The following is a 26,850-nucleotide window of genomic DNA, read 5'->3' as shown; positions in this document are numbered from 1 at the left end:
TTTTTTTCCATTACATGTAAAGATAGTTCTTAACCTTTGTTTATACAAGCTTTACAATTTCAGATTTTTCTCCCTCCCTCCCCCTTCCCCTAGACATCAGGTAATCTGATATAGGTTTTTTATATATATACACACACACACACACACACATAATAACATTAATCCTATTTCTGCATTAGTCATGTTATAAGAGAAAAAAAATCAGAGCAATGATGGAAAACCTCAAAATAGAAAAAAAACAGCAGCATCAAAAGCAAAAGAAATAGTATGGTTCATTTAGCATCTATACTCTGCAGTTTTTTTTTCCCCCTGGATTTGGAAATCCTCTTCCATCACGAGTTCCCTGGAATTCTTCTGTGCCATTGCATTGGTGAGAAGAATATAGTCCATCACAGTAGATCAACACTCATTGTTGATGTTACTGTGTACAATGTTCTTCTAGTTCTGCTCATCTCACTCATCATCAGCCCACGCAAGACCCTCCAGGTTTCTCTGAACTCCTCCTGCTCATCGTTTCTTACAGCACAATAGTATTCCATTGTATTCATATACCACAACTTGTCCAGCCATTCCCCAATTGATGGGCACCCCCTCAACTTCCAATTCCTTGCCACCACGTAAAGAGCAGCTCTAAATATTTTTGTACATGTGGGTCCCTTTCCCCCTTCCATGATCTCTTTGGGAAAAAGACCCAAAAGTGGTATTGCTGGGTCAAAGGGTATGCACAGCTTCATCGCCCTTTGGGCATAATTCCAAATTGATACAGCTATATTTCTTAAATCCTTTTTATCCACATTTAAATGGATAATTAAATGGATTTTAAGTGGATGATTACACACCAAAGAACTAGGAACCTTGGTTCTGCCTCTGATATGCTCCCTCCCAAATTTGGTGCCAAGTAGCATAAAGGACTACTACTGTCTGGAAATCCAAATAGCTGTTTCCAGGCATATACTTTCTTATTCTCTGAGATGTGAGAAGCAGCAGACAGGTGGTCTAAGGGATAGTACTGGAATCAGGAAGATAAATCCATCCCGCTTTGGACACTCAGGCCTCTCTATCAGACTCAGCTTCCTCACCTGTAAGAAGGGAGTGATAGCACGTACTTTTCAGGGTTGTTGTGGGGATCAAATGCAAACCTTTGCAAACTTTAAAGCACAATAAATGCTAGCTATTATTAATACATGTACCGGCGGATACCACCTCATGTCTTCTCCCTGATGTGAGAAGAGATGCCACAACTTTGGCCCCCCATCCGTTCTTAGGCAGAGGGGTCCCATTCACTACTCATCTTCTAGGCTTCAGTTTTCATAGACACAAAAGATGAAAAAAAGAGTAAGTATGAATCCAAAGACCTGAATTCCAGTCCCAACTGTGATACTTTTGTAATCTTATTCGTTAGGTCAGTGGCCTCAACCATCAAATGAGAACAACAGCACATCTGTACTACCTTCAGAGTTACGAGGAAAACATTTTGTATACTTTAGAGCAGAAATGTCAAATTATTTTCAGAAAAATGCCCAAGTGAAGCTGAACCAGATTAAAATATGTGGGAAATGTTTAACAAAATAAACAAAAATACAATAAAAGTTATGTTAATTTGTGGTTTTCTAAGTCAATCTGCAGCCAGTAGGGATCCATTTGGGTTTGACTCCACTGGTTTTTGATAAAGAGAATCAAAGACTCCTAGGATAACATATACTTCTAGGTCAACTAAATGACCCTTAAAAGGGAGAGGGCAGGGGCAGCTAGGTGGTACAGTGAATAAAGCACCAGCCCTAGTTTCAGGAGGACCTGAGCTCAAATCAGGCCTCATATATTTGACACTTACTAGTTGTGTGACCCTGGGCAAGTCACTTAACCTTCACTGCCCCACCCCACCCCCCACCAAAAAAAAAAGGGGGGGGGGAGGTCTGTGACTGGATCTCTAAAATGACTCATCCCAAGAATCTGACCACACATTTCAGCTCCCGTCTAGGGCAAGGTCACAGACTTCGACTCTGAGAAAACCAAAGGAGCAGCTTACCATCTTCTGTTCTTGAGCCATCATAATCCACTGCTTGCCCCTTCTTCAGGATTTTGATGGTGGGATAGCCTCCCACATCATATCGGCTTGCTAATGTAGATGCTGCTGTTGCATCAATTTTGGCAACAGGAATAGGAGGGTCATTCTCTTGAAGGGTCTTAGCTATTTTTTCATATACTGGAGCAAACTGCTTACAGTGACCACACCTGGGAGATAAGATTGGGGGAGGGGGGGAAGGAAAAAATATAGTTAAATTTAAACATTTCATCAAATGAAAACCACACAAAAATAAGATCTTTAGTACTACAATTGCAATTAAGTTAGGAATCCCAACTCATTTATTGATTCACAAACTGGGCAAGAAGGATTTTCAAGGCTGCAGAAGATACACTTCTGTGTGAGCCTGAGAGAGAACTGACTTAACTGTATAAGCACTTAAAACAATATAGGGAAAAGGGCAGAGGAGTACTTCTCAAGAAGGAGCTAAGAAGACACAAGGAAGAAACTGCATTAGAGGGTGGCTAAACTAGCCAACAGTTTTCACTGTTTACTGACTGAACAGTCAAGAATATCAAGTCCCTTCTGTAGAGGTACCTCTCTGCTAGGGAATTTGAGATAGAAAGTTTAGAGAAAATAAAGCCTCTGTTTTCATAGAGTAGCAGGGGTTCTTAACCTTTTTTAATGTCGTGGGCCCCTTGGGCAGTCTGGTGAAGCTTAGGGATGCCATCTCAGAGTAATGTTTTTAAATGCATAAAAACAAGTACAATGGATTAAAAAGGAAAGCAATTATACTGAAATATAGTTATAAAATATTGAAAAAAAAAGTCCATGGACTATATTTTAAAACCTGCCAAAGATGGGGCAGCTAGATGGCGCAGTGGATAGAGCACTAGCCCTGGAGTCAGGAGGACCTGAGTTCGGATCTGGCCTCAGACACTTAACACTTACTAGCTGTGTGACTCTAGGCAAGTCACTTAACCCCCCAATTGCCTTACCAAAAAAAAACACCAAAAAAACCTGCCAAAGAACTTGGGACCTGATAACAGGTAACACCTCAACAGCTATCTATAACATACAGTGTCACGTAAGTATTATAGAATAGCAAAAATAAATTTATATGAGGTCTATGGGACAAAAGAGGCTTTGGGACAGGAGCTTTAACCAGAAGTCTGCAGAAAGATTACACAGGGAGGGGGTGGATAAAGTTGAATGGAAAAGTATATTAATAACTTGATTTCAATATAATTTCACCTCTACAAAATCTATACAAGATATCACGGCTTGCCAGAACTCTCTCCCCTTCCAAAAGGACCAAGAACATTTTTTAAAATGTGTCATAATAAAATCTAACACCTAAAATATATCAAATGGAGGGTTATTAAGCAATAGAAGTAGTGAACAGAAAGTGCCAGTGAGGCTTCATCAATAATAAGCCTCATTTCCTTTTGTAAGAGTTACACTATATTGGCAGGTCAGGAGAAGGCTATATAGTTTATCTAGATTTTGGCAAAGAATTTGACAAAGTTTCTTATGTTAAGTCTTGTGGAAAAGATGAATTGTGGGTCAGTCAGATGCCAAGAATTTGGAATAATATTTACCTTTCTATTCCTTTTTCTTAGATTTTATTATATAGACATGCTCTTAATTTTTGAGGGTTTACTTTGTAGCCTGCAATTCTATTCAATCTATTTGTCTCACTTAGTATCTTTGTCGATTCCCTAGAAAATCATTATAGCATCAGCAAATGGGAGTTTTATTGCCTCTTTGCTTGTCTTTATTATGCCTTGAATTTCTTTCTAGAATTATATCAAATAATAGTGGGGAGAATGAACATTCTTGTTTTACTCCCATTTTTACTGGGAAAGACTCTAGAGCAGACCCACTGCATGTGATGTTTAATTTTTGGTTTTAGATAGGGCAAAGGGTAAACATTCATGTTTTTTATGTCAACTGGGAAGCTGACCTCCAGTGAAATATCTTAAAAATCTATGCTTTTGGCCCTGTGCTACTAATATTTTAATCAATGACTTGAATAAAGGAAAAGGCAAACTTATCAAATATCCAGATGACACAAAGCTGGGAAAGGAAAGGCTACACACTCAGCTACTACGGCTGAGATCCAAAAGGATCTGGACAAGTTAAAACCTTGAGCCAAACGTATTAAGATGAAATCCAATAGGGACATATATAAAGTCTTATTTGGATTTGTAAAAGAAATCAACTCCATAAATATAAAAGAAGGGAATAGTGTGTAAATGGGTGTTTTATATGGGACAACTTTCAAGTCAGGTGTTTGGAATTAGGAGTAGTTCCTTGGAAAAGATCTGAGAGTTTTAGTGGCCTGTGAGATTAATGAGTTGGAGTGAAATAACAACTAAGAAAGCTAATGCAATCTTGGGCTGAATTAAGCAAAGGATTATATCCAAAACTAGGGAAGAGACCGCATGCCATCCGGGTTAGGCCTCTAGAGCAGAGGTCAAACACTGCAGGCTCAACAAGATTAAAATGGAATTGGGAAATATTTAACCCAATCAATAAAAATACAACACAACACAGATAATGTTAATATGTGGTTTTCTAAGTCAATATTGGCCCTCATTTAGTGGCCCCCATTTCTATTTGAGTTTGATACTACTGACCAACAAGCCTTGTAATAAATGGATAGTCAAGTTAAACAAACTCCCACATTGCCCACGTCCAAAAATTATCATCTTATTCTGCATCTTAAGATGTACATCTCTTGGCACGGGCAATCATCAGTCCTCTTTTCCCAGCTTACTTTTCATGTCTTTCTCATTTATATATGTAATGCTCCAGCTCTACCTGATTCTAGTCCTATACTCATGCATCCTGGAATGGATTTCCCAACTTCTTTTCCTATTAAAATCCATTCCAAGTTCTAACTTATATGGCCCTTCTTCCATGAAGCCTTCTCTGATTCCTGCTTTTCCAAACCGATGGGGATTTCATTTTCTTTTGATATATCAGTCATGCCCCTGCCTATGCAGCTGCTATCTTTCAAGTTGTTAGTCTATGTCTCTACTCCTAATAGACTTTAAACTCCTTGAGGGCAGTGATGTCAGTTTTCATGTCTCTATCTACAGCACCTTGCTCTATGAAAAGCACAAAGTAGAGGCTTTTTAAATGCTGGTTAAATAAAAATGTTCTCACTCCCCCCCAAAGGGCTCAAGAAACCTTGGGTAGTCTGGTAAGAAACATAAGGTCTCAAGCCATTTTATTATGGACAATGAACAGAAGAAACTTCTTGTAGCCAGAAGAATTAAAAATAAATATTGATTATAATGAAACGATCTAGGAGCCTTCTATAGACACAAACTGCAAACTAAGACACTGAATAAATGTTATTCAGGAGTTGTTATAGCTGAAAAATTCATGGCTCTTTAGCCAATCTCTTGACTCTCTGGTGGCTCTGAGGACAACAGTAATACCACTTGTGGAATGCCAAAGGATACTAACCACGGAGCATAGAATTCCAGTAATACAGTGTCTTTGTCAGCCACAAAGGTGTCAAAGTTGTCGTCATTCAGGACCAGGACCCCATTGTCTTCTTTCACTTCAGAATCATCTTCTTCGTCTTCATCATAATCTTCCTCCTCCTCCTCTTCTTCATCAATGGCATCATCTTTAATAAAAGAATCTACAAAGCAAAATCCCATTCATATTAGTTAGGAAAATCCTGTAAGGGATTATAAATTTAAAGATCAGTAATTATAAAGAGTCACTAGCGGGGGCAGCTAGGTGGTGCAGTGGACAAAGCACCGGCCCTGGATTCAGGAGAACCTGAGTTCAAATCTGACCTCAGATACTTGACACTTATTAGCTGCGTGACCCTGGGCAAAACACTTAACCCTCATTGCCTTGCAAAAACAAAAACACAAGAGTCACTAGACACTAGTCTAATAGATTATAAGAACAATAAGAGCCACAGGGGAAAAAGTAATCATTTTTTATGTTTCAATTCCAAGAGAATCTGGAAAAAAAAAAAAGAGGCAACATCAAGCATTTAATCTCTTTTTACTCCAGGCATTTTTCTTTTAAAGAAAATAGATTTTCTTTCTCATAAAAAGTTGCCAAAAGAGGTTTACAAATCTTTAAAGAGAAAACTGAGCTTTTTTATTACAAAGAAGCATGCCTAAATTTGGGGCCTCAGTGATCTTCATCATTGATCTCAAGGCCGATTAATCTCAGTGGACATTACATATCCATATGCCTTCACTTGATGTTCCATCAGCAAATAATGTTTTCTTTTGAGAGATTTAGTAACAATGTGGAGCAGAAGGTATATGGGAGCAGGAATCAGAAAGACTTGGCTTTTACCTAACCCTAGACTTAGCATATCTAGACATGCCCTTGGGAAAGTCACTTAACCTGAGGCTCAGGTTCCTCCACCAAGAAATGGCAATAGCACCCTTTGCCCTGCCTAACACACAGTTAGGAGGCTCAAATGAAAACAGATTTAAAGTGCTTTGTAAGCTGGGAAGCACTATACAGAGAAGATTATCATTACATTTTATTATTGGGGTAAGAACTAGGTTTTTTGAGTGTTGGGCTCTCCCCTGCTCAAGCTAAGGTACTTGACATGCCTCGTTTTGATTCTCAGTGTACTAATTCACAATGCTCACAAGCCTGATCCTGGCTCAAGAAGTCCTTGTGTGCACATTACTAACTGGGCCAACCACCTCGACTTTCACTACCCAATAAGTAAGCCTAGCCACTTGGGAATAGATAATAAGACTGGAGGCAACCTGAAAAGCACATGTAGAAGAGTAAAAGAGAAAGGCTAAGAATGCACAGCTGGCAGGGGGAGCCTAAAGCACACCCTTGATGTTTATAGGAATGCTTCCTAAATAGGGAGATGAAAAGAATGAAACATACAATTTCGGACAAGGCCAATGAGTGGATTTGTTTTGTTTGACTATACTTATTTGTTACATGGGAGGGCTTGAGATAGTCATGTCAAAAAGTTAGGGCATCGGGGCAGCTAGGTGGCACAGTGGATAAAGCACTGGCCCTGGATTCAGAAGGACCCGAGTTCAAATCTAGCCTCAGACATGTGACACTAGCTGTGTGACCCTGGGCAAGTCACTTAACCCTCTTTGTCATCCCCCCCCCCCAACAAAAGTTAGGGAATCCATGAAACATTTTAAAAATTCACAGAGCAAAAGGATGGTCAGAAGGGTGCAAAAGACAAGCAGGGTAATAATGGTACTATCACGTTAAACTTAAGGTATTTATTTTTTAAAACCCAAGCTAGATATAACAGTCACAGTGTCATGCAATACTCCTTTTCTGTTCTTAGTTCTGGAAATGTTTGTGTGTCAAATTCACAATAATAACAAAAAGGAAATGGATCAAAAAAGAATGACTTTCAGGGGCAGCTAGGTGGCACAGTGGATAGAGCACCAGCCCTGGATTCAGGAGGACATGAGTTCAAATCCAGCCTCAGACACTTGACACCTACTAGCTGTGTGACCCTGGGCAAGTCACTTAACCCCAATTGCCTCACCAAAAAAAAAAAAAAAAAGAATGACTTTCACTTAATTGTAGCATTTTAGAGCTGAGAGGGCAGAGAGGTGGCACAGAGGCTAGAGTCTTGGGCCTGCAGTTAAGAAAACACATCTCTATGAGTTCAAATCTGACCTCAGATACTTCCTAGCTGTGAGACCTTAGCAAGTCACTTAGCCCTGTTTGCCTCAGTTCCTCATCTGCAAAATGAACTGGAGAAGGAAGTGACAAATTACTCCAGTATCCTTGCCAAGAAAACCCTAAATGGGGCCACAAAGAGTAGGAACCAACTGAAACAACTGAGCTGAGAAGGTACCAAGAACAGAAAGAAAAAAATGTTTGCTTTTTAAAAAACCAAACAAAACCACACCCAAGGCTAGGTTGAACTCCAGACAAATAATCCACCATCTACTAAAATCCCCAAACCAAGCTACAGAAAGATTTCAAGTTTTCACTCAATCACTGAGAATGATTTAAGGATACAGACAACTCAAGTGCCTTGAAACTAAAGGTTCTCTCATACTTATGAATGACTGGACTAAGTATAGACACACGTGCCTGTTAGCAAAGATGATGAAATGCCTGAGTGAGATCTGCCATAAGCTAAACAAGAACACCTGGGAGATCTCTGACAGACCCAGGAAATACACGATTCTGATTCTGCAAAGGGATTGTCTGGGTGGGAAAGGAGGACTTTATGGCCAACATGCGCCCGCAGGCTAACCTGTAAAAGGCAGGTTCCTACAAAGTCTCAGAATATTTACCATAAAGGAGGGTCTGTAGCAATAGCCAATGGATTAAATAGAAGGTTCTCACAGGAAACCTTACCAGCCAAGTTTGTCTCCTTTAGCAAGCTTTAAGGAGAGAAATCTCTGAAACTGCACCAGTGGAAGTGAAAAGAACAGGGAGATCACAGTGGACAATAACAGTAATGTTGTAACAACTATCAACTATAAAAGACTTGGCTACTTTGACCAATACAACGATCCAAGACAATTTCAAAGGACTCATGATGAAAAAATGCTATCTACCTGAAGAGACAGATTTCATGAACTCCGAGCATAAATTGAAGTATAATTTTCTCACTTTATTTTTCTTGCTTTTTAAAAATATGGCTAACACAAATGTTTTGCATGATTTCACATGTAGAGTCAATCTACTGCTTGCCTCTCAGTGGGTGTGGGGGGAAGGGAGGGAAGGAGAGAACTGGAACTCAAAATGTAAACAGAAAATAATGCTAAAAAGAAAAATATCAAATTAAAATAAGAGGGGAAAAAAAAGAAATTGAACCAGTGAACCTGCGTCAACCATTGGAATCATTTCTACTGAGCTGTGTTATTCCACAGGAGACTAGCAACTGGCAACCTATGCTAAGACCCTGATTGAGAAGGCTGATGTTCTGACACAACAGGACATCTAATGTCACAAAAGCAGATCCCAAAGGTCAAGTTCCCACCACCTGTTATCAAGAAGGAGGCAGATAATCAAAGGGGATAAATTATGGCTGATGGCAGAATAAAAGCATTGGGTATATGAATATAGGAGTAAATCACAAGAGAGCAGAACTTAGAGATGTAGAATGAACATAAAAGGACTGAAGTGAAATCAATGTGGAATTCCTTTCAATGAAGCTTTCAAATGGAGGCCAACAAAATCCAGCCCCAATTCAACCATACATAAGATGAGGCAGGCTAACAGGGAGGCTGGACCAGAGGACATCTGCTTACAGTTGAGAGGGAGAAGGGGGTGGTACATAGCAAAGATGACTTGGTTATAGTAATGGGAAGGAGCCCACCCTGTTTGCACACAGTTGTGGGAAGAGAAGGAATGAAAAGACAAAGTGTTCGTTCTCCCTAAGATTTAGAGAGAACTTCTGTTCAAGTAGGGATAGGTCCTGTGATTGGAGAAAACACCTTCTACCTTCCCTGAATCTTTTAACAGTCTTCAAGAGTTGTCAAGAAGTTAAGTGAATGGTCCTAGCTCACACAGTCAGTAGGGGCCAGAGACAGGACTTGAAACCGTGTCTTCTTGGCTTCAAGGTCTGCTTTCCACCTACTTCACCATACTACCTATCCCCTCTACTTCAAGAATATTAATGAAAGTGCATTCTCTTTTTGTTACAACAAAAGGTGATACCAGAGATAGAAATTCTTTTTTTCCTTTAAATGGTTAACTGGGATACATGATGAAAAAGAAATAGATGGTCAAGTCTTTGTCCCTATTATTCCTGCCAAAGGCTGTATCACTGATAATATTTGCTATACCAGTGTCTGGGAAGGTAAGATTTGGTTTCAGGGAGCTCCATCCTTTTAGGGACCACACATCCCTTCCAAAGGACCACAGAAATCCTGTTCCAGAATGTGTTGTAACTCACAAGGAACAGTTTTTCAACCTATGAAGAGTTATTTAAAATCAATTCACTGACCATTTGTGCTTCGAGTGGCAGAATACAAAAATACCAAGGAAACAAGAAGCTGTGAGAGGAGAACATTAGGGATGACTCTTACATGGTCCCACCCTAACAAACACACCTTGAGCTCCTCAGTCAAACGAAACCAGGCTGAATTTACACTGCTATAATTAAAATAGACCAGGTTTAGTTTTTTGATTGTTTTGGTTTTTATTTTTAGCAGGGATGCACTGAAGGGCAGAGAATACCACCTGCATTACCAAAAAGCAACATATTCTCAAATCAAGTGTCTTCTTGTATTCTGGAGTCCAATACAAATTGCAACTGACATCCCCTTAGAGCATACTGGGGAAAACTGGCTTAACAGATACACCATAGAATAATGACTAAAGAGCTGAACTCTACTGGTCAAGAAGACCTGGCTTTAAGTCTCACCTCTGACATACATTGGTTTTATGATCCCAGACAAGTCACTCAACCTTTCAATGTTTCAGACAATTCTCATGAATAGAGGGTGCAGGGATGGCAATCTGCATTGGTAGAGGAAGCTTCCTTATTGAGAGTCCTCTATCTCAAAGAATTCACAAACAAAATAAAATGAAAATAATAGCAGCAAAAATCTGTAAGTACACAGAGGGAAAAGAAACTAGAAACTGATAGAGTATTAGTGAGGGACTTCAACCTCCCCCTCTCAGAACTAGATAAACCCAACCACAAAATAAATAAGAAAGAAGTTAAAGAGGTGAATAGAATTCTAGAAAAAATAAATATGATAGACCTCTGGAGAAAACTGAATGGGGATAGAAAGGAATCTACTTTTTTCTCAGAGGTACATGGCACCTACACAAAAACTAATCATGTATTAGGGCATAAAAACCTCAGTCAAATGCAGAAAGGCAGAAATAGTCAATGCATCCTTTTTAGATCATGATTCAATAAAAATTATGTATAATAAAGGGCCATGGTGAGATAGACTGAAAATTAATTGGAAACTAAGCAATCTCATCCTAAAGAATGAGTGGGTCAAACAACAAATCATAGAAACGATCAGTAATTTCATCAAAGAGAATGACAACAATGAGACAACATACCAAAACTTGTGGGATGCAGCCAAAGCAGTTCTTAGGGGAAATTTTATATCTCTAAATGGCCTACATGAATAAAATAGAGAAAGAGGAGACCAATGAATTGGGGGTGCAACTACAAAATGTAGAAAAAGAACAAATTAAAACTACCCAATTAAATAACAAATTAGAAATTCTGAAAATCAAAGGAATGATTAATAAAATTGAAAGAAAACTGTGGAATTAATAAATGAAACTAAGAGGTGGTTCTATGAAAAAAAAACAATAAAATTGATCATGTTAATTTCATTTAAAAAAGAAAACCAAATTACCAGTATTAAAAATGGAAAGGGTACATTCACTGCCAATTAAGAGGAAATTAAAGCAATAATTTGCCCAACTATATGCCAATAAATTTGACAATCTAAATGATGGATGAATATTTAAAAAAATATAAATTGCCCAGATTAATAGAAGTGAAAATAAAATCATTTAAAAAGCCCATTTTACAAAAAGAAAGTGAACAACTAAGAAAAAAATCTCCAGGGCCAGATGGGTTTACAAGTGAATTCTACCATTTAAAGAACAATTCATTCCAATACTATACAAACTTTGGAAAAATAAATGAAAGAGTCCTACCAAATTCCTTTTATAAGACAAACATGGTACTGATATCTAAACCAGGAAGAGCAAAAACAGAGAATGAAAATAATAGACCAATCTCCCTGATGAATATTGATGCAAAAATTCTAAATATAATACTAGAAAAGAGATTACAGCAATTTATCACCAGGTTAATTACACTATGACCAGGTAGGATTTATACCAGGAATGCAGGGCTGGTTCAATATTAGGAAAACTATCAACATAATTGACCACATCAATAACAAAACTAATTAAAATCATATGATTATCTCAACAGATGCAGAGAAAGCTTCTGACAAAATACAGCACCCATTCCTATTAAAAACATTAGAGAGGGGCACCTAGGTGGCACAGTGGATAGAGCACCAGCCCTGGATTCAGGAGGACATGAGTTCAAATCCAGACTCAGAAACTTGACACTTACTAGCTGTGTGACCCTGGGCAAGTCACTTAACCCAATTGCCTCACCATAAATAAATTCAAAACAAAACAAAACAAAACAAAAACTGCTAGAGAGCATAGGAATAAATGGAGCTTTCCTTAAGATGATAAACAGTATCTTTCTAAAACCATCAGCAAGCATTATATGTAATGGGGATAAGTTAGAAGCATTCCCAATAAGATTAGGGGTGAAACAAGAACATCCATTATCAGTGCTATTAGTCAATATTGTACTAGAAATGTTGGCCTTAGCAATAAGAGAAGAAAAAAGAAATTGAAGGAATTAAAATAGGCAAGGAACAAAACTATCACTTTGAAAATATAATGGTATACTCACAGAATCCTAAATAATCAACTAAAAAACTACTCGAAACAACAACTTTAGCAAAGTTGCAGGGTAGAAAATAAACCCACATAAATCATCAGCATTTCTATATATGACCAACAAGGCACAAAAGCAAGAGATAAAAAGAGAAATTCTATTTGAAATAACTGTAGACAAAATAAAAATATTTGGGAGTCTACCTGCCAAGGCAAACCCAGGAACCATAATGAACACAATTACAAAACACTTTTCCCACAAATAAAATCAGATTTAAACAAATGGAAAAATATCAGTTGGTCATGGGTAGGCCAAGCTAATATAATAAAAATGACAATTCTACCTAAATTAATTTACTTATTCAGTGCCATACCAATCAAACTACCAAAAAAGTATTTCATTGAGATAGAAAAAATAATAACAAAATTCATCTGGAAGAACATAAAGTCAAGAATATCCAGGAAATTAATTTTAAAAAATGAAAAAGGAGGTGGTCTAGCTGTACCAGATCTAAAACTATATTATAAAGTGGCAACCATAAAAACTATTTGGTACTGGCTCAGAAATAGAGTAGTAAATCAGTGGAATAGGTAGGTTAAGCACACAAAACACAGTAGTAAATGAATATAGCAATCTCCTGTTTGATAAATGCAAAGACTAACTTATGGAATAAGAGTTCACTATTTCACAAAAACTGCTGGGAAAACTGGAAAAGAGTATGGCAGAAACTAGACATAGACCATGTTACACCGTATTCCAAAATAAAGTCAAAATGGGTGATGCCATAGGCAAATTAGGAAAGGAAGGAATGGTTTAATTGTCAGATCTATGAAGAAGGAAACAATTTAAGCCAAAGATAAGATAGAGAACAAAATGAAATGCAAAATGGATCATTTTGATTACATTAAATTAAAAAGGGTTTGCACAAACAAAACCAATGCAACCAAGATTAAAAGGAAAGCAGAAAGCTAAGAAAATGTTTACAGTCACTGTCTCTGATAAAGGCCTCATTTCTAAAATATATAGAGAACTGAATCAAATATATAAGAAGATGAAACATTCCCCAAGTGAGAAATGATCAAAAGATATGAACAGGCAGTTGTCAGATGAAGAAATTAAAAGTATCTACAGCCACATGAAAAACATGTTCTCAATCACTACTGATTTGAGAAATGCAAATTAAAACTACTCTGAGGTACCACCTCATACCCATCCAATTGACTACTATGACAAAAAAGGGAAAATGATAAATGTTGGAGATGTGGTAAAATTGGAACACTAATGCCCTGTTGGTGGAGCTGTGAACTGATCCATCCATTCTGGAGAGCTATTTGGAACTATGCCCAAAAGGTTATAAAACCGTGCATATCCCTTGACCCATCGACACCACTGCTAGGTCTATATTCCAAAGAGATCATAACCACATGTACAAAAATATTTATAGCTGCTCTTTTTGTGGTGGCAAAGAACTGGAAATTGAGGGGATGCCTATCAATTGGGGAATGGCTGAACAAGTTGGGGTATAGGAATGTAATTGAATACTATTGTGCTGTAAAAAGAAATGATAAGCCAATGGATTTCAGAAAAACATGGAAAAATTTACATGAATTGATGCTAACTGAAATGAGCGGAACCAAGAGATCATTGTACATAGTGTCAATATTGTGTGATGATCAGCTATTATAGACTTAGCTCTTCTCAGCAATACAATGATCCAAGACAATGCCAAAAGACTCGTGATGGAAAATGCTCTCCACATCCAGAAAAAGAACCATGGAATCTGAATGCAGATTGATGCATACTATTTTCACTTTTGTTGGGTTTTTTTGTTGTTGTTATTTCTTCTTTCCTTTTTTCTTTTCCTTTTTCTTTTTCTCTCACAACATGACTAATGTGAAAACACGTTTAACATGCTTGTAATGTATAACCTATATCAGATTGCTTGCTGATTTGGGGAGGGAAGAGTAAAGGGAAGGAGGGAGAAAATTCTGGAACTCAAAATCTTACAAAAATGAATGTTGAAAACTATCTTTACAGGTAATTGAAAAAAAATAAAATACTATTAAAAAACCATATAAGGGCAGCTAGTTGGTGCAGTGGATAAAGTATCAGCCCTGGATTCAGAAGTACCTGAGTTCAAATCTGGCCTCAGACACTTGACACTTACTAGCTGTGTGACCCTGGGCAAATCACTTAACCCCCATAACCATGACCCCCCAAATATATAAATATTGTTAAAGTTTACTCAAAGCAAATTATGATGAGTTTTACATATGATTTTATTCATATATAAAATATTTACATATTCGCTTTGTAAATCTGGGCAAGCCATTTAACATCCTTAGCCTTCTTCAGTAAAATGGGGATAATAATAGTACATATGTCACAGAGCTGTATTCTGTGACTGCTTTATCTCTGGGGGAATGGAGTTGGGGTTTATATGTATATATTTTTGTTAACTGTCATACACTAAAGTCTAAAACTGCACTATGATTTTTGGGATACCCTGTATATCTTAGAGATCAGATCATTATTTAAAATTCTGACAAGATTTCCAGTAGACTAGATGACTTCTTACCTTAGCTGCAATAATCTTATTCATGAGAAAGCTTTTCAAAATTATGTTTTATCTTTTATAATCACCACCATTCCCTGATGGGTTAAAAAGTCACCCTCAAGTTATTATGAAAGGTTGTTAACTGATTTGTTCTTTTCCGGTGCTAAATTTGGTTTTTTGGTTTGTTGTTTGCTTTTCTTTTTTTAAATAATGGTTAAGAACTTTAGCATTCTAGTCATGTACACATTTTGAATTTTGGTATTATTGGTAAGTTATTGGTTGAAACCTAACTCCTGCCAGATTGCTTTCCAGTGTTCCCAGAAATTCTTGTCTATAGACATGGAGTACTTTCTTATGAAATCTATGTTTTCAGATTTATTGAATGCTGAGTTTTAAAATTCAATTATTTTAGATTCTTTCGTCTTGTCTATTCTACTGATCCAGTTTTTTTTGTTTGGTTTGGTTTTTTAATCAGTAGGAAATAGTTTTGATGACTTTTATAGTATCATTTGAAACCTGGAAGTGTTATTTCCTCACTTCATTCCTACTTTTCTTTGTTCTTTCCCTTGATATCCTAAATGTTTTTCCTCCAAATGAATTGTTATAATTTTGTATAACTTTGTAAAGTATCATGTTGGTAGTATGGCATAGCACTAAATCTGTAAATGAATTTCATTAGTATTGTCATTTTTATTTAAGTGGCAGAGCACAGGTATGAGGACTAAATATTCCTCTAGTTTTTGTAATTCCATTTATACAGGTACTATGAATGCTCTGGTAGGTTGACTTCAATATTTCATGCATTTTACAGTTACCCTTATTATTATTATTGAGACCTCAGTTGTTATTGCAACTTTAGCATTATTCTGGACTCCCTCCTTTTCCTCACCCCATATATCCAATCGGTCACTTCCATTTCAACAACATCCCTGAAATCTGAACGTCTCCTAATGGATCTCCCTGCCTCAAGTCTTTTCTTAGTCCAGTCCAGCCTACATGCTGCTGCCAAAAATGCAAATTAAAACAACTCTTGAGTTTCTACTTCACAACCAACAGATTGGCAAAGCTAACAAAAAAGGAAAAATGACAAATGTTAGAAAGGCTTCAGGCAAACAGGCACATGGATGCATTGATGGATTTAATTTTAAAAATTAACCACTCAAATGAAATTTAGAACGATTTAGAACAAAAAGTCACTAAAACTAGGCGTACCCATTGATCTAGTGACACCACTCCTTGATCTCTAGTCTAAAGAGGTCAAAGAGAGAAAAGGGCTCATATATGTACAAGAATATTTATAAGTAGCTCTTTTTGTAGTGCCCAAAGAACCAGAAATTAAGGGAATGCCGGTAAACTGCAGGGGTATGGCTGAAAAAATTATGGTACATAAATGCAATGTAATATCATTATGCCGTTAGAAAAGAGGAAAGGGATGAATTCAGGGAAATCTGGGAAGATCTGTATCAATAGATACTGAGTGGAGTGAGCAGACTCAGAACAATATACCCAACACTAAAAAATTTTCAAAGACTTTGGAAAAGAATTTAAAAGAATTTGAACTTGGAAAGACACTGAATTCTGATCAATATAATGACCAAATGAGATTCCATCTTACCCATGATGAAGCACGTTGCTTGCCTCCCTGAAAGAATGGCAATGAATACAAGATACAGAATGAGATGGATTTTTGGAGAAGGAAAATGTGGAAATTTGTTTTGCTTGACTATGGACTATTTGTTACAAGGATTATTGTCTGCTGGGTTTTGTTTTGTTTTGGTTTTTTTGGAGGGGGGATAGAGTGAGAGGGAAAGAAAATAAAGGTCATCCTGACCACTGGGTCATATCCCTACTTTATCTCCAAGATCTTGAGAGTGGAGCTCACACCCTATCTGTCCTTATCCATTAGTTCTTCCACACTTATGGAATCTATTATTTACCTTTAGAGCCATGGTCTCTCATCTCTTGATACCGCTCTCTTTACAAAGTAGATCTTGTTGTTTTTTGAATAATTTTTTCCAATTAAATGTAAAAACCATCTTTAATATTCCTTTTTAAAAATTTTGAGTTCCAAGTTCCCTCCTTCCTTCTCTCTTCTTCCCACCTCCATGAAAGAGCAAGCAATTTGGTATAGGTTATACATGTGGAATCACGCAAGACATTTCCATATTAGTCATGTTGTAAAAGAAAACACGGACCAAAAAAACCTAGAAAACATACAGTGAAAAATAATATGCTCTGATCTACATTCACACTCCATCAGTTCTTTCTCTAAAGGGGGAGAGCATTTTTTTTTCATCACGAGTGATCTGGCTGTTCTTGACTCCTTGCCCAGCCTACAATCAGCTACCTGAATAATATGGTCACAGACTCCTGAAGTCCTTGAATCACTCTTACCCTCTGCTTTCTTCCCTCCTGCTTCCAAACCACAGAATGTCACTGGAGAAAGATACGCAACAGTATAAACTTGCTTGTGTTTTTCATTTTGATGGCTCCCTTCCTGCTGCTGATTAATTAAAAAATAAACAAAATACAACACTATGTTATTTCCCTGGTAAGCAACTTTTCTAAGTTGTATCTCCGTTCAGGTTCCCAAGTCCATCTTCCTGGCAGACAATCTCACGACCCTACTGACAAAAGCTATTAGAGTTTCAGAGAGCATCTGGTAGCAATTAATAGCATTTATAAAGCACCTATATGGCAGGCACTAAGTGCTGGAAAGACAGTCCTTGCCCTCAAGAAGTTAGTGAAAAGAACACTGGACTTGGAGGTAGGAGGAGATCTCGGTTCAAAACTCAGTGCCAACAATACTACTCATGTGACCAGTCTCATCTTGAATGTCCTCACTGTAAAACAGAGCTAAGGATAACTGTAATACTTACTTCACTAGGTTGTTATAAGAAGAAAGCTTTGTAAATACTAAAGCACTTTATAATTGTGAATTATTGCATTCCTTTACCTCTTTCTTTGTTTTCCTTCTTTCCTATAGTTTTAAAAAGAGATATTCCTTCTCTCTTAGGGGCAGTTTTGTGGAGTGGTGGACAGAGGTAAGCCTGGAATCAGAAAGACCCGAGTTTAAAAGTAACCTCACATACTTGGGAAGTCAATTTCTGTTTGCTTCAGTTTCTTCTTCTGTAAAATGGGAATAGAACCTACCTCACAAGATTGTTGTGAGAATCAAATGAGATAATAGTTGTAAAGTGCCAAGCCTAGAATCTGGCACATAGTAGGTGCTATATTGATGTTAGCCATCATTACTAATACTAACCACATACATGTGTGTATACATATATATGTGTGTGTGTTTATTCTTTTCCTTCCAAACATACCAAAGTCCATTCCATCTTCAAAAACAAAAACGTGGAATATTTTCTTTTTCAAATCTGATCGATTCTTTAAGATAGCTCAAGTCCTAACACTTCTCTTCCTTCTCTCATTATTCCAGTTCTTGGTGGCTCTGTTCTTCCACTGGAATGTAGCACCAACCATCTAAACCACAGTTTGACAGTAATGATCCAAGAATATATTGTTTGTGCACCCTTGCATAGTGCACACAACTCTAAATAACAGTTTCATAAGTGTGTCTTAGTTCCATGTCATGATACACTGCTGGGACCCAAAGAGCTCTCTGCAAAAGAATTAGCCAAACCAATAAAAGCTAAAAAGCAACAGGCCCCTTTTCTTTGTCGTATTTTAAAAAAAGATCCCCAAAGAAATGCTTAACTGGAGTCAGCTCACACCTCTGAATTAAAGGCTGCCTATGAACTCCCTCACAATGGCTAACAATGGCGCCTCTCGACAAAGAAACACCTCCAAAGTGGAGGTGGGAAGGTAAAGGGAAGGCATTCAGTCAAGGACCCAAAGGCAGAGTGGTCTTCAGACAACAGCAGGATGGGTTAGAGTTCAGGGGAATTTGGGCAATTAGCTCCATTGGGGGGTCAGGGCAGTTGGCAGGTTCCACAATCAGATCAACTCCAGGATGAGGAAAAGTCCTGGTAAAATGAGTCTTTTTGGTTTCCAACCCCTGAGGTCACAGGCAGGGAGAACACCAATCATACTACAAACTAGAAGGTTATAGTCCAAAATATTATAAGCCTAAAAGTTTTCATGGGGTGTTCCAGCAAGAAGGGGGTAGCACAAAGGGGGCATGGCTGGGGAAAAGGCAGCTTGTAAGACAAAGAGGTAAGCAATACTCCTCTTAAAGGAACAGTAAACTTGAGGTTAGAATCATTTCTTATACTTTAACAGAGGACACATGGGGTGGGTCAAGAAGCCACTTGTTGAATTCTACACTGTTTTCCCAAACATTGCACTTTCTCTCTACTTTGACCCCATATCTATCACCTCAACTTAACCACTGTATGTCTTAATTAGAATGCAAACCTGTTTAGGATTAACGTTTAAATATACAACCCTTTCAGGTTTAAAAAGCACTTTTTTCACAATAACGCTGAGATAGGTGGTGTATTATCCCCATTTGACAAGTGAAGAAACTCAGGTTCAGAAAAGGGTAAGCGACTAGTTGTCATGCATAACATAAATATTGAAGGCAGATTCTCATCCAGGTCTTTACAATTATAGGTGCAGGGTTTTCCTACTTTTTGGAGTAGATAATCATTCTAGAGTCAATTCTAAATAATTTGAACCTATTTCCCAGATTACACCCCATTTGTGAGATAAACGCAATGTTGTCCTTCCTTACAGCAATGCCTGAAAGCTTAAATTCAAACACATGAAACGAGAAACTGCTGGCTTGCTAAAGCTGAATATTCTCAAAGTTCATTCTTAGGCCAATCAGATATTACTCAGTAATCAGGTATTACTCATAACCATGAGAAGTTCAGTTTCATGTAGAATATCACCTATTTAAAGTCAAGGAGTGTTATGGGTTTGTTTCTGTCTTCAGTGCCTAGTTGCTCCTTTCAAATAAACAGTAGGTCCTGAATAAGTGTTTGTTGTATATACTTGGACACCCACATGTTTTAAGATGGCTAAAGGTACTACACTTCAAGAAAAAAAAAATACTTAAAGCATTAAATGTTCCTTTGTCACTTTCAAGAATTATATATATTTTTAAATTATAAAAGTATTTTATTTTCCAGTTACATGTAGAGATAGTTTTCAACATTTGTTTTTATAAGATTTCTAGTTTCAAATTTTTTCCCTTCCCTCCCCCCCCTCCCCAAGACAGCAAGTAATCTGATATAGGTTACATATGTACAATAACATTAAACATATTTCTGCATTAGTCATAAGAGAAGAATCAGAGCAAAAAAGAAAAACCTCAAAAAAGAAAAATAACAGCACCAAAACCAAAAGAAATAGTATGGCTCAATATGTATCCATATTCCACAAGAGAACTATGTATTTTTTTTGTTTGTTTGTTTGTTTTTATTTGTTTTTTTAGTGAGGCAATTGGGGTTAAGTGACTTGCCCAGGGTCATACAGCTAGTAAGTGTTAAGTGTCTGAGGCTGGATTTGAACTCAGGTACTCCTGACTCCAGGGCCTGTGCTTTATCCACTGGGCCACCTAGCCACCCGAGAACTATGTATTTTTAAAAACAAATGAGGGGGCAGCTAGATGGCACAGTGGTTAAAGCACCGGCCCTGGACTCAGGAGTACCTGAGTTCAAATCCAGCCTCAGACACTTGACATTTACTAGCTGTATGACCGTGGGCAAGTCACTTAACCCCCGTTGCCTAAAAAACAAAACAAAACAAAACAAAAACAAATGAAATACCAAATAAAATGGAATATTTGTCCAAGTTTAACGAGCTTGGATTCTTTTTTCCTTTGCTATTTGCCTTGCAGAATGAAAAAAAGTACCAAGTAGCAGCTGTCTTCTAATCTAAGACATTTATTTAATATGTACTACTAGCAGAACCTAAAGCAGAAATCTGGTGATTAGACTTTAGGGGCAGCATTAGATATCTGGACCTCAAGAGACTTTTTCTGGGGCAATGAGGGTTAAGTGACTTGCCCAGGGTCACACAGCTAGTAAACATCAAATGTCTGAGGCGGAATTTGAATTCAGGTCCTCCTGAATCCAGGAAGGGTGCTCTATCCACTGCGCTACCTAGCTGCCCCGCTCCTCCCCCCCCCCCCACCTCAAGAGACTTTTAAAAATAAAGACTAAGGAGGAAAATAAACGGTTGGGGAAAAAGAAGTCTGAGGAAAATAAAGTGTTTAAAAAAAACACCTCAAATTTCCTGAAATTGGAGTTTGAAAAACAATAGTGCCACTGCATTCTGAAATGGGGTGATTCAAGATAAGTAGTAAGAGACTAGGCTAACATTGGGGTCTGTGAACTTAAAAAAAAATGTTTTTGATGACTCAAAACTGGCTTCTTTTGTCATTCTATGTACTTTATTGTATGTTCTTAAAACCCTTACTCTGAAATGGGGTACAGGCTTCACCTGTCACCAAGACATCAGAGGAGTCCTGACACAAAAAGTTAGGAACCCTTGGTCTAGAGCGACCACATCTTGAGAACTATCCAAAAGTTATTAATTCCATTAATTTCCTCTACTAAAATTTGGAACATAAGGATTAGGTGAATAAAGAGTAACCTGGGTCACGAATTTCTCAGAGACACTGTATGTTGTATGACCCCAATTTCCGCAAAGCCAGAGAAGAATTGTTTCTGGTGTTTGGGCACCTATTTTAATTTACCTCCCCCCCCCCAATCCAACAAAGATCTCAGTTTTCTCACAGAACCCAAGGGAGTGTAAACTCAAATCATCTGCATTATCTGCATACCCCTGTAGCTAGCAGGAAAGCTGGTTGGCTCATCAGAGACTGTAAGATGGTCCATTTAGGGCTAAGCTAACTTTCCTCTCCCCCAAAATGCAACTTAAAATCCGACAAAGATGATACATATCCCTAAGGCTTAAAAAAGTACTGTGTAATTTCAAGCTTAAAAAGCCCATTTTAAGATCATTTTTCAACTTAGACAATGATTACCTTGAGTCTGTGATCAAGATAAATCTGTATTTGAAAGCGAGTGAAGTAGATAGGACACAATTCCCCTATACAGCTAACTGAGTAGAATGCTTGGCTTTTTTTTTTTTTTGGTACCGCAGCAACCTTCACTGGGGATAAACTAGGCATCTAGATGGAAAAGGTTTTGCAGAGTGCTGATAAAGACTTTGATTTTACCTAACAATTATTATTGCAAGAAATACTAGTGCTCTTACATTCATACAATGCTTTTATTTGAAAATGGACTTCCACGTCTCTTATTCCGTCAACGGACCTCCAGTTACCTTTCTTCCTTTCAAAAACAAAAACAAAAAAACCCCAAAGTCTCCAATTCTCACTTTAAACTAAGAGCCTTGGGTTAATTATTCCTACCTCTAACAGACTTAAAAGAAAAACGATTCTCTTTTCTTTTCTATTCGTCTTTTCCCAGTCAATGGTTTCTGCTTCGCTTATCCCGATTTCCCCCAGCTCATCATCTTTAAAACCCTGGTTTTTTTTAACACAGCGACCCCCCTCCCTCTACCTGCAAAAGGAATCTTAAGTCAGTTTCTCAGGGAACTAGGGTATGTGGGGCTTCTGAAGGGCATGGACAGGTACAGAGCAGGTGAAAAGAACGAGGGCCGAAGATTTTCCTCTAAGTTTAAAGGCCCTTGTGTCTGATGTAGGGGAAGGCAGCATCACGAGAGAAGGAAAAGGTCTGATTCTTTCTTCCCGGCCTCTTAGGGAACCAGTTAGTTACTCCATCTTCCAGACTTAAGACGCCTGAAAGTCTTACGATACCTTCCCCTTCCCTGGTCGGCCCCCGGATTCATAGAGATGGAAAGGTTGGGGGCAGAGGCCACGGCGTAAAAGAAGGGAGGCTGTAGCTCCCTACAAACTATAGGCGCAGCTCGGAATTGACTTCGAGGGGCAGAGGTTCACCTGGGCTCCGACCCGCCCCCTTGGACGAGGCCCCATCCCACGCAACAGGGCTGGCAGGCCTCAGGTTCCCGCTGCACACTCACCCTCGCCCGTTTCGTGGGCGCTCGCCAGCACCAGCAGCTGGGCCAGTCCCAAGAGGAGGACCAGCAGGCAGGGTTTGCGGAGCCTCATTGGGGCAGCTGCTGCCAACCAGCCCAGGTGCGGTCACTTCTCCCGACTGCTCCTCCTTCTCGCTCTCTTCTTGGCTCCGCAGCTTCTGGCTCCGGCTCCTCGGACTCGGGCGCGCCCCCGCCTCTCCTCTGCCCTACTGGAGTGAGAGGAGCGTGGAGGAGAAAGAGAAAAAGCCTCCAGGAAGTTCTCCTCGGGGATTGGACAGTAGGGGAAGGAAGCTCCGGCAGCTCAGCCAATCCCAGTCAGGCGTCCGTTGAAACGGCGCGTGGCGGAGTTCTTTTAAAAGGTCCACGCCCACCTTCTCCCCTCCCTTCAGTTCAGCCACTTGGAGGAGCCAACCCCACAACTCCACGAATCCGCTTGATCAGCAGTTGCGCCACCGCTTTAAAGAACAGCTTTAGGGGTTTCCTTCCTTCTCCTGTCCCCGCCCCTCGGGCCCACCTCCTTTTCCTGTTTTACACAAGCCCCTCCCCTCGTCTCTCTCCCGGGGCGGACCGAGATCATTTAAAAGCCCCCTGCCTGCTCTGAGGTGCCTCTCTCTGATTGGCTGCCCGGTGGCCACCAATCAGCGGCTGCCACTCGGTTCTCTCCAAGAGTCCGTGGGGCGGAGGGGGGAGAGAACAAAGCGAGAATTGGGGCGCCGGGGGTGGAGTGACGGCGACTACCGCCGCGGCCTCGGAGGTTTCCGTGTGTCCCGGGCCGCTCAGCGCGCGCCGCGCTGGACAGGGCTACTCCTCGGGTGGCCATTGGCCGAGCCGGGGGCGGGGGGGGGCGGGGGCGGGGGCGGGCTGCGGGAGCGCGGGGCTTCTCCGCCTGCGGCTGCGCCCTATGTCGGAGTAACGCGTGTACTTGCTCCAGGATACGCTGATCATGCATCCTTCCCGCGCTCCGACCCCGGGCGAGGCCCAGCCAGGAGCTGGCCAGATTGCTCACACCCAAAGGGCAGTAGGGAAATGAAGCCGCGGGCGCGAGGGACCTTTAGAGACGCCCCTTACGGTTCGCGACAGAAGAAAATACCCTCTGTGGTGGACGAGAAGAGCTAAAGGAAGAGGATTTCTGAAATAACCAGACACACTTACTTTGATCAAGCCAAGACCACATAGTTTAAAGGGAATCTAGGGCCAAGTCGAGTCCCCGCCCCCAGGGCAAACTAGTTTGGCCCCTAGTTTAAACCCGCCCATGGTTTGATGGCAAGACTGCAGAAACTTTATCTTGAATTTCATAATGTAGTCAGTGCAATGAATTCCATGAGAGCTGGGACTAATGGTTGGGAAAAGGCCTTTGTATCCCCAGCATTTATTCAGTGCCTAGCAAGTTGTCGGAGCTTAATAAATGCTACTTGTGACTGACTAAAATAAACATATCGTGGAGGCACTAAATAGCGGAAGAAACCTGATAGCGATCTATGCAATACCCCGAGGCTAAGAATTGGATTACAAACAAAAAATGCCATTTTGTCTCTAGTACTAATTAAGAGGCAGGAAATAATCAGCATTAGCTTCTAGAATACTATCAGGATTCTGACCCGAGGTATTTGTACCACTACTTTGGTCTATTTTGATGGATCTCCATTAGAGAATTTTCAAGTATAGTTTTCAGTGCAAGTAGTGGGGAGGTGGTTAATTTTTAAAACGTAGGTTATTTTTTTCTCCGTGGAAATTTAAAATGTAGTCATCTTAATATTTTATCAGGGAAGATCAGTATGAGGGGTGGAGTTTGTACCATTCCCTGAAGATTCCCCAGATCCGTAGAATTTAGAGCTGGTATGGGTTTTGGAGAAAGTCCAAACACCTCATTTAAGGGATGAGGAAACTGGTACTCAGAAAGGTTAAGTTATGTAGTAACGACCAAAAATTTTGAATCCTGATCCCCCAGACTCCGACACTGTCTCAGGACAAACTGAAAATGCCACCGAGGCCATAACACTATATAATATGACACATGACTGAAAAAAGCAAAATTGTATAGAGAAACCCACATGATCTTAAAGCAGCATTTGTAGTTTGCATTTTGGGACCAAAATATTAAGTCTCTGGAGGTAACTTAAAGACAACTAAGAAATAAAGCATTCTACAGATGTTTATTGAGCACCTATGATGGACAAAGAATTATGCTAAATCCTAGGGAAAGGATACTAAGAATCAAGTGCAGCCCTTCCGGTCAAGGAAAGTTATGCTAAAGTGATATAGACACTAAGTGCTGTAATAGGATGAAGGGGGCAGGAGGGCTGGCTCAGGGAAAAGTGTCAAAGAGGAAGTAGGATTTTGTTGGGGGTGGGGAACAGTATTTTAGGGAGAAAAAGGGCAAGGCATAATCCTAGGGGTGTAACATTAGTTTGGGGCAGGAGGATTTTTAAAAGCCAGAAGATAGTTTGAGACAAAGTTCAGGGGTTAGGATTTTATTTGGTAGACACTGGGAGTGAAGTGATGAAATCCGTCTTTCAGGAAGATAAAACTGCTGGTGAAATTCATGGTGGATTAGAGGGGGAAAGGGCTATAAGCAGGGAAACAAAATATGAAGGTATTTCAGTTGTCCCTGTATAGGGTGATAGAGGCTTAAACAAAGATGGTAGCACATTGGGAATATAAAGGAATTGGAAGATGGGAGACTTTGCAAAAGGAAGAATGACAGTATTTGTTGATTGGCTATGAGAAGGGAAAGACATGTCAGATATGTTGTGGGAGGAAAGCCTTATCAAGTATTATTCTTTAAAGAATAAACTTTAATAAGGTTCCCTTTTCCACTGCCCTTCTGCCCCTCTCCATGATTTTAAGTGGTGTGAAGTTCTGGATTGTCTACCTCTATTTTATCCATTTTTGCCAAGAGAAGTAGAGGAATTCTTCCAGTGCAAATCATAATACTGTAAAAGAGGGCAAGCTCCAGCTATCTAGATAGCTACAGAAAGTCTTAGTCTGCTAAAAAAAAAGATGGATGTGTTAAATTCCTGGTACACAGAGCTGACTTATAGAAAACTGAGGAAGTAGATGGGCTAAATTCTGAAAAACAAGAACTGGTTGGTGAAATAGGAAATAAAATAACAGCATAATTATAGAACTTCAAAATTAGTGTCATCTTAGAGAAGTTTTTTTGGAAAGCTAAGCATTATCACACATACATATGCTAAATCAAAGCTTTTTAAACTGTGGGTTGCAGCACCATATGGGGTTGTGTACCTGAATGTGAGGGTTGCAAAAAATTTGGCAAGGTTATGTATACCTGTTTTATATACCTGTATACCCAGGGTCTAGTGAAAATTTCTCTGGTGACTGGTGAAAAGGGGTCATGAGTGGAAAAAGTTTAAGAAGCCCTGCCCTAGATCAGAGATTGACTTTTATTATATCATGGACCCTTTTCACAGTGTTGTGAGGCCTTCCCAGAATGTTTTTAAAGACACAGAATTACAAAGGAAACCAATGAAATACTTAATTTTTAAAACAATTTCATTGACTCCAAATTAAGAACCCCTACCTTGGACTTTTGGGAAGCAGATTTCAAAAAGTTCAGAGAAATGATAAGCATAGTATAATCCTTTGACTAGAGATGATCGCTCAAAAAGGATGAAGTCTCCACAAAATACAGTGCAGCCAGAAACTATTTCAGTGAGGAAGAAAGGAGGAAAGCATCTCGAACAAAGACAACACAACAGTCTAGTTGTACAGGGAACTCTGATTAAATCATGTTTTAAAATGTAAAAGAAGTTGGTACCCATAGAGTACTTCCTTATAGCCCTGACAAGTATAGGGAGTACCAGTATTCTTTTTCCCATTTTTCAGATAGGGAAGCTAAAG

General features: G+C 39.1%; 1 protein-coding gene across 1 annotated transcript in view; it reads right to left on the bottom strand.

Moving 5' to 3' along the window:
* PDIA4 (protein disulfide isomerase family A member 4) overlaps nt 1–23,419 on the bottom strand; it is a 37,673-nt gene extending 14,254 nt beyond the window's left edge. Inside the window, exons 1-3 of the mRNA XM_043966569.1 lie at nt 22,975–23,419; nt 5,504–5,684; nt 2,027–2,232 (exon numbers count right to left, since the gene is read on the bottom strand). Coding sequence (XP_043822504.1) covers nt 2,027–2,232; nt 5,504–5,684; nt 22,975–23,062 — 475 coding nt within the window. The 5' untranslated portion in view covers nt 23,063–23,419. The remainder of the gene's footprint in view (nt 1–2,026; nt 2,233–5,503; nt 5,685–22,974) is intronic.
* Nucleotides 23,420–26,850: the final 3,431 nt, after the last annotated feature.

Source organism: Dromiciops gliroides, chromosome 5 (genome assembly GCF_019393635.1).
Source record: "Dromiciops gliroides isolate mDroGli1 chromosome 5, mDroGli1.pri, whole genome shotgun sequence".
NCBI classification, from domain to species: Eukaryota; Metazoa; Chordata; class Mammalia; order Microbiotheria; family Microbiotheriidae; genus Dromiciops; species Dromiciops gliroides.
The sequence above is the reverse complement of the archived record's forward strand: the minus strand, read 5'-3'. Positions and strand labels throughout refer to the sequence as shown.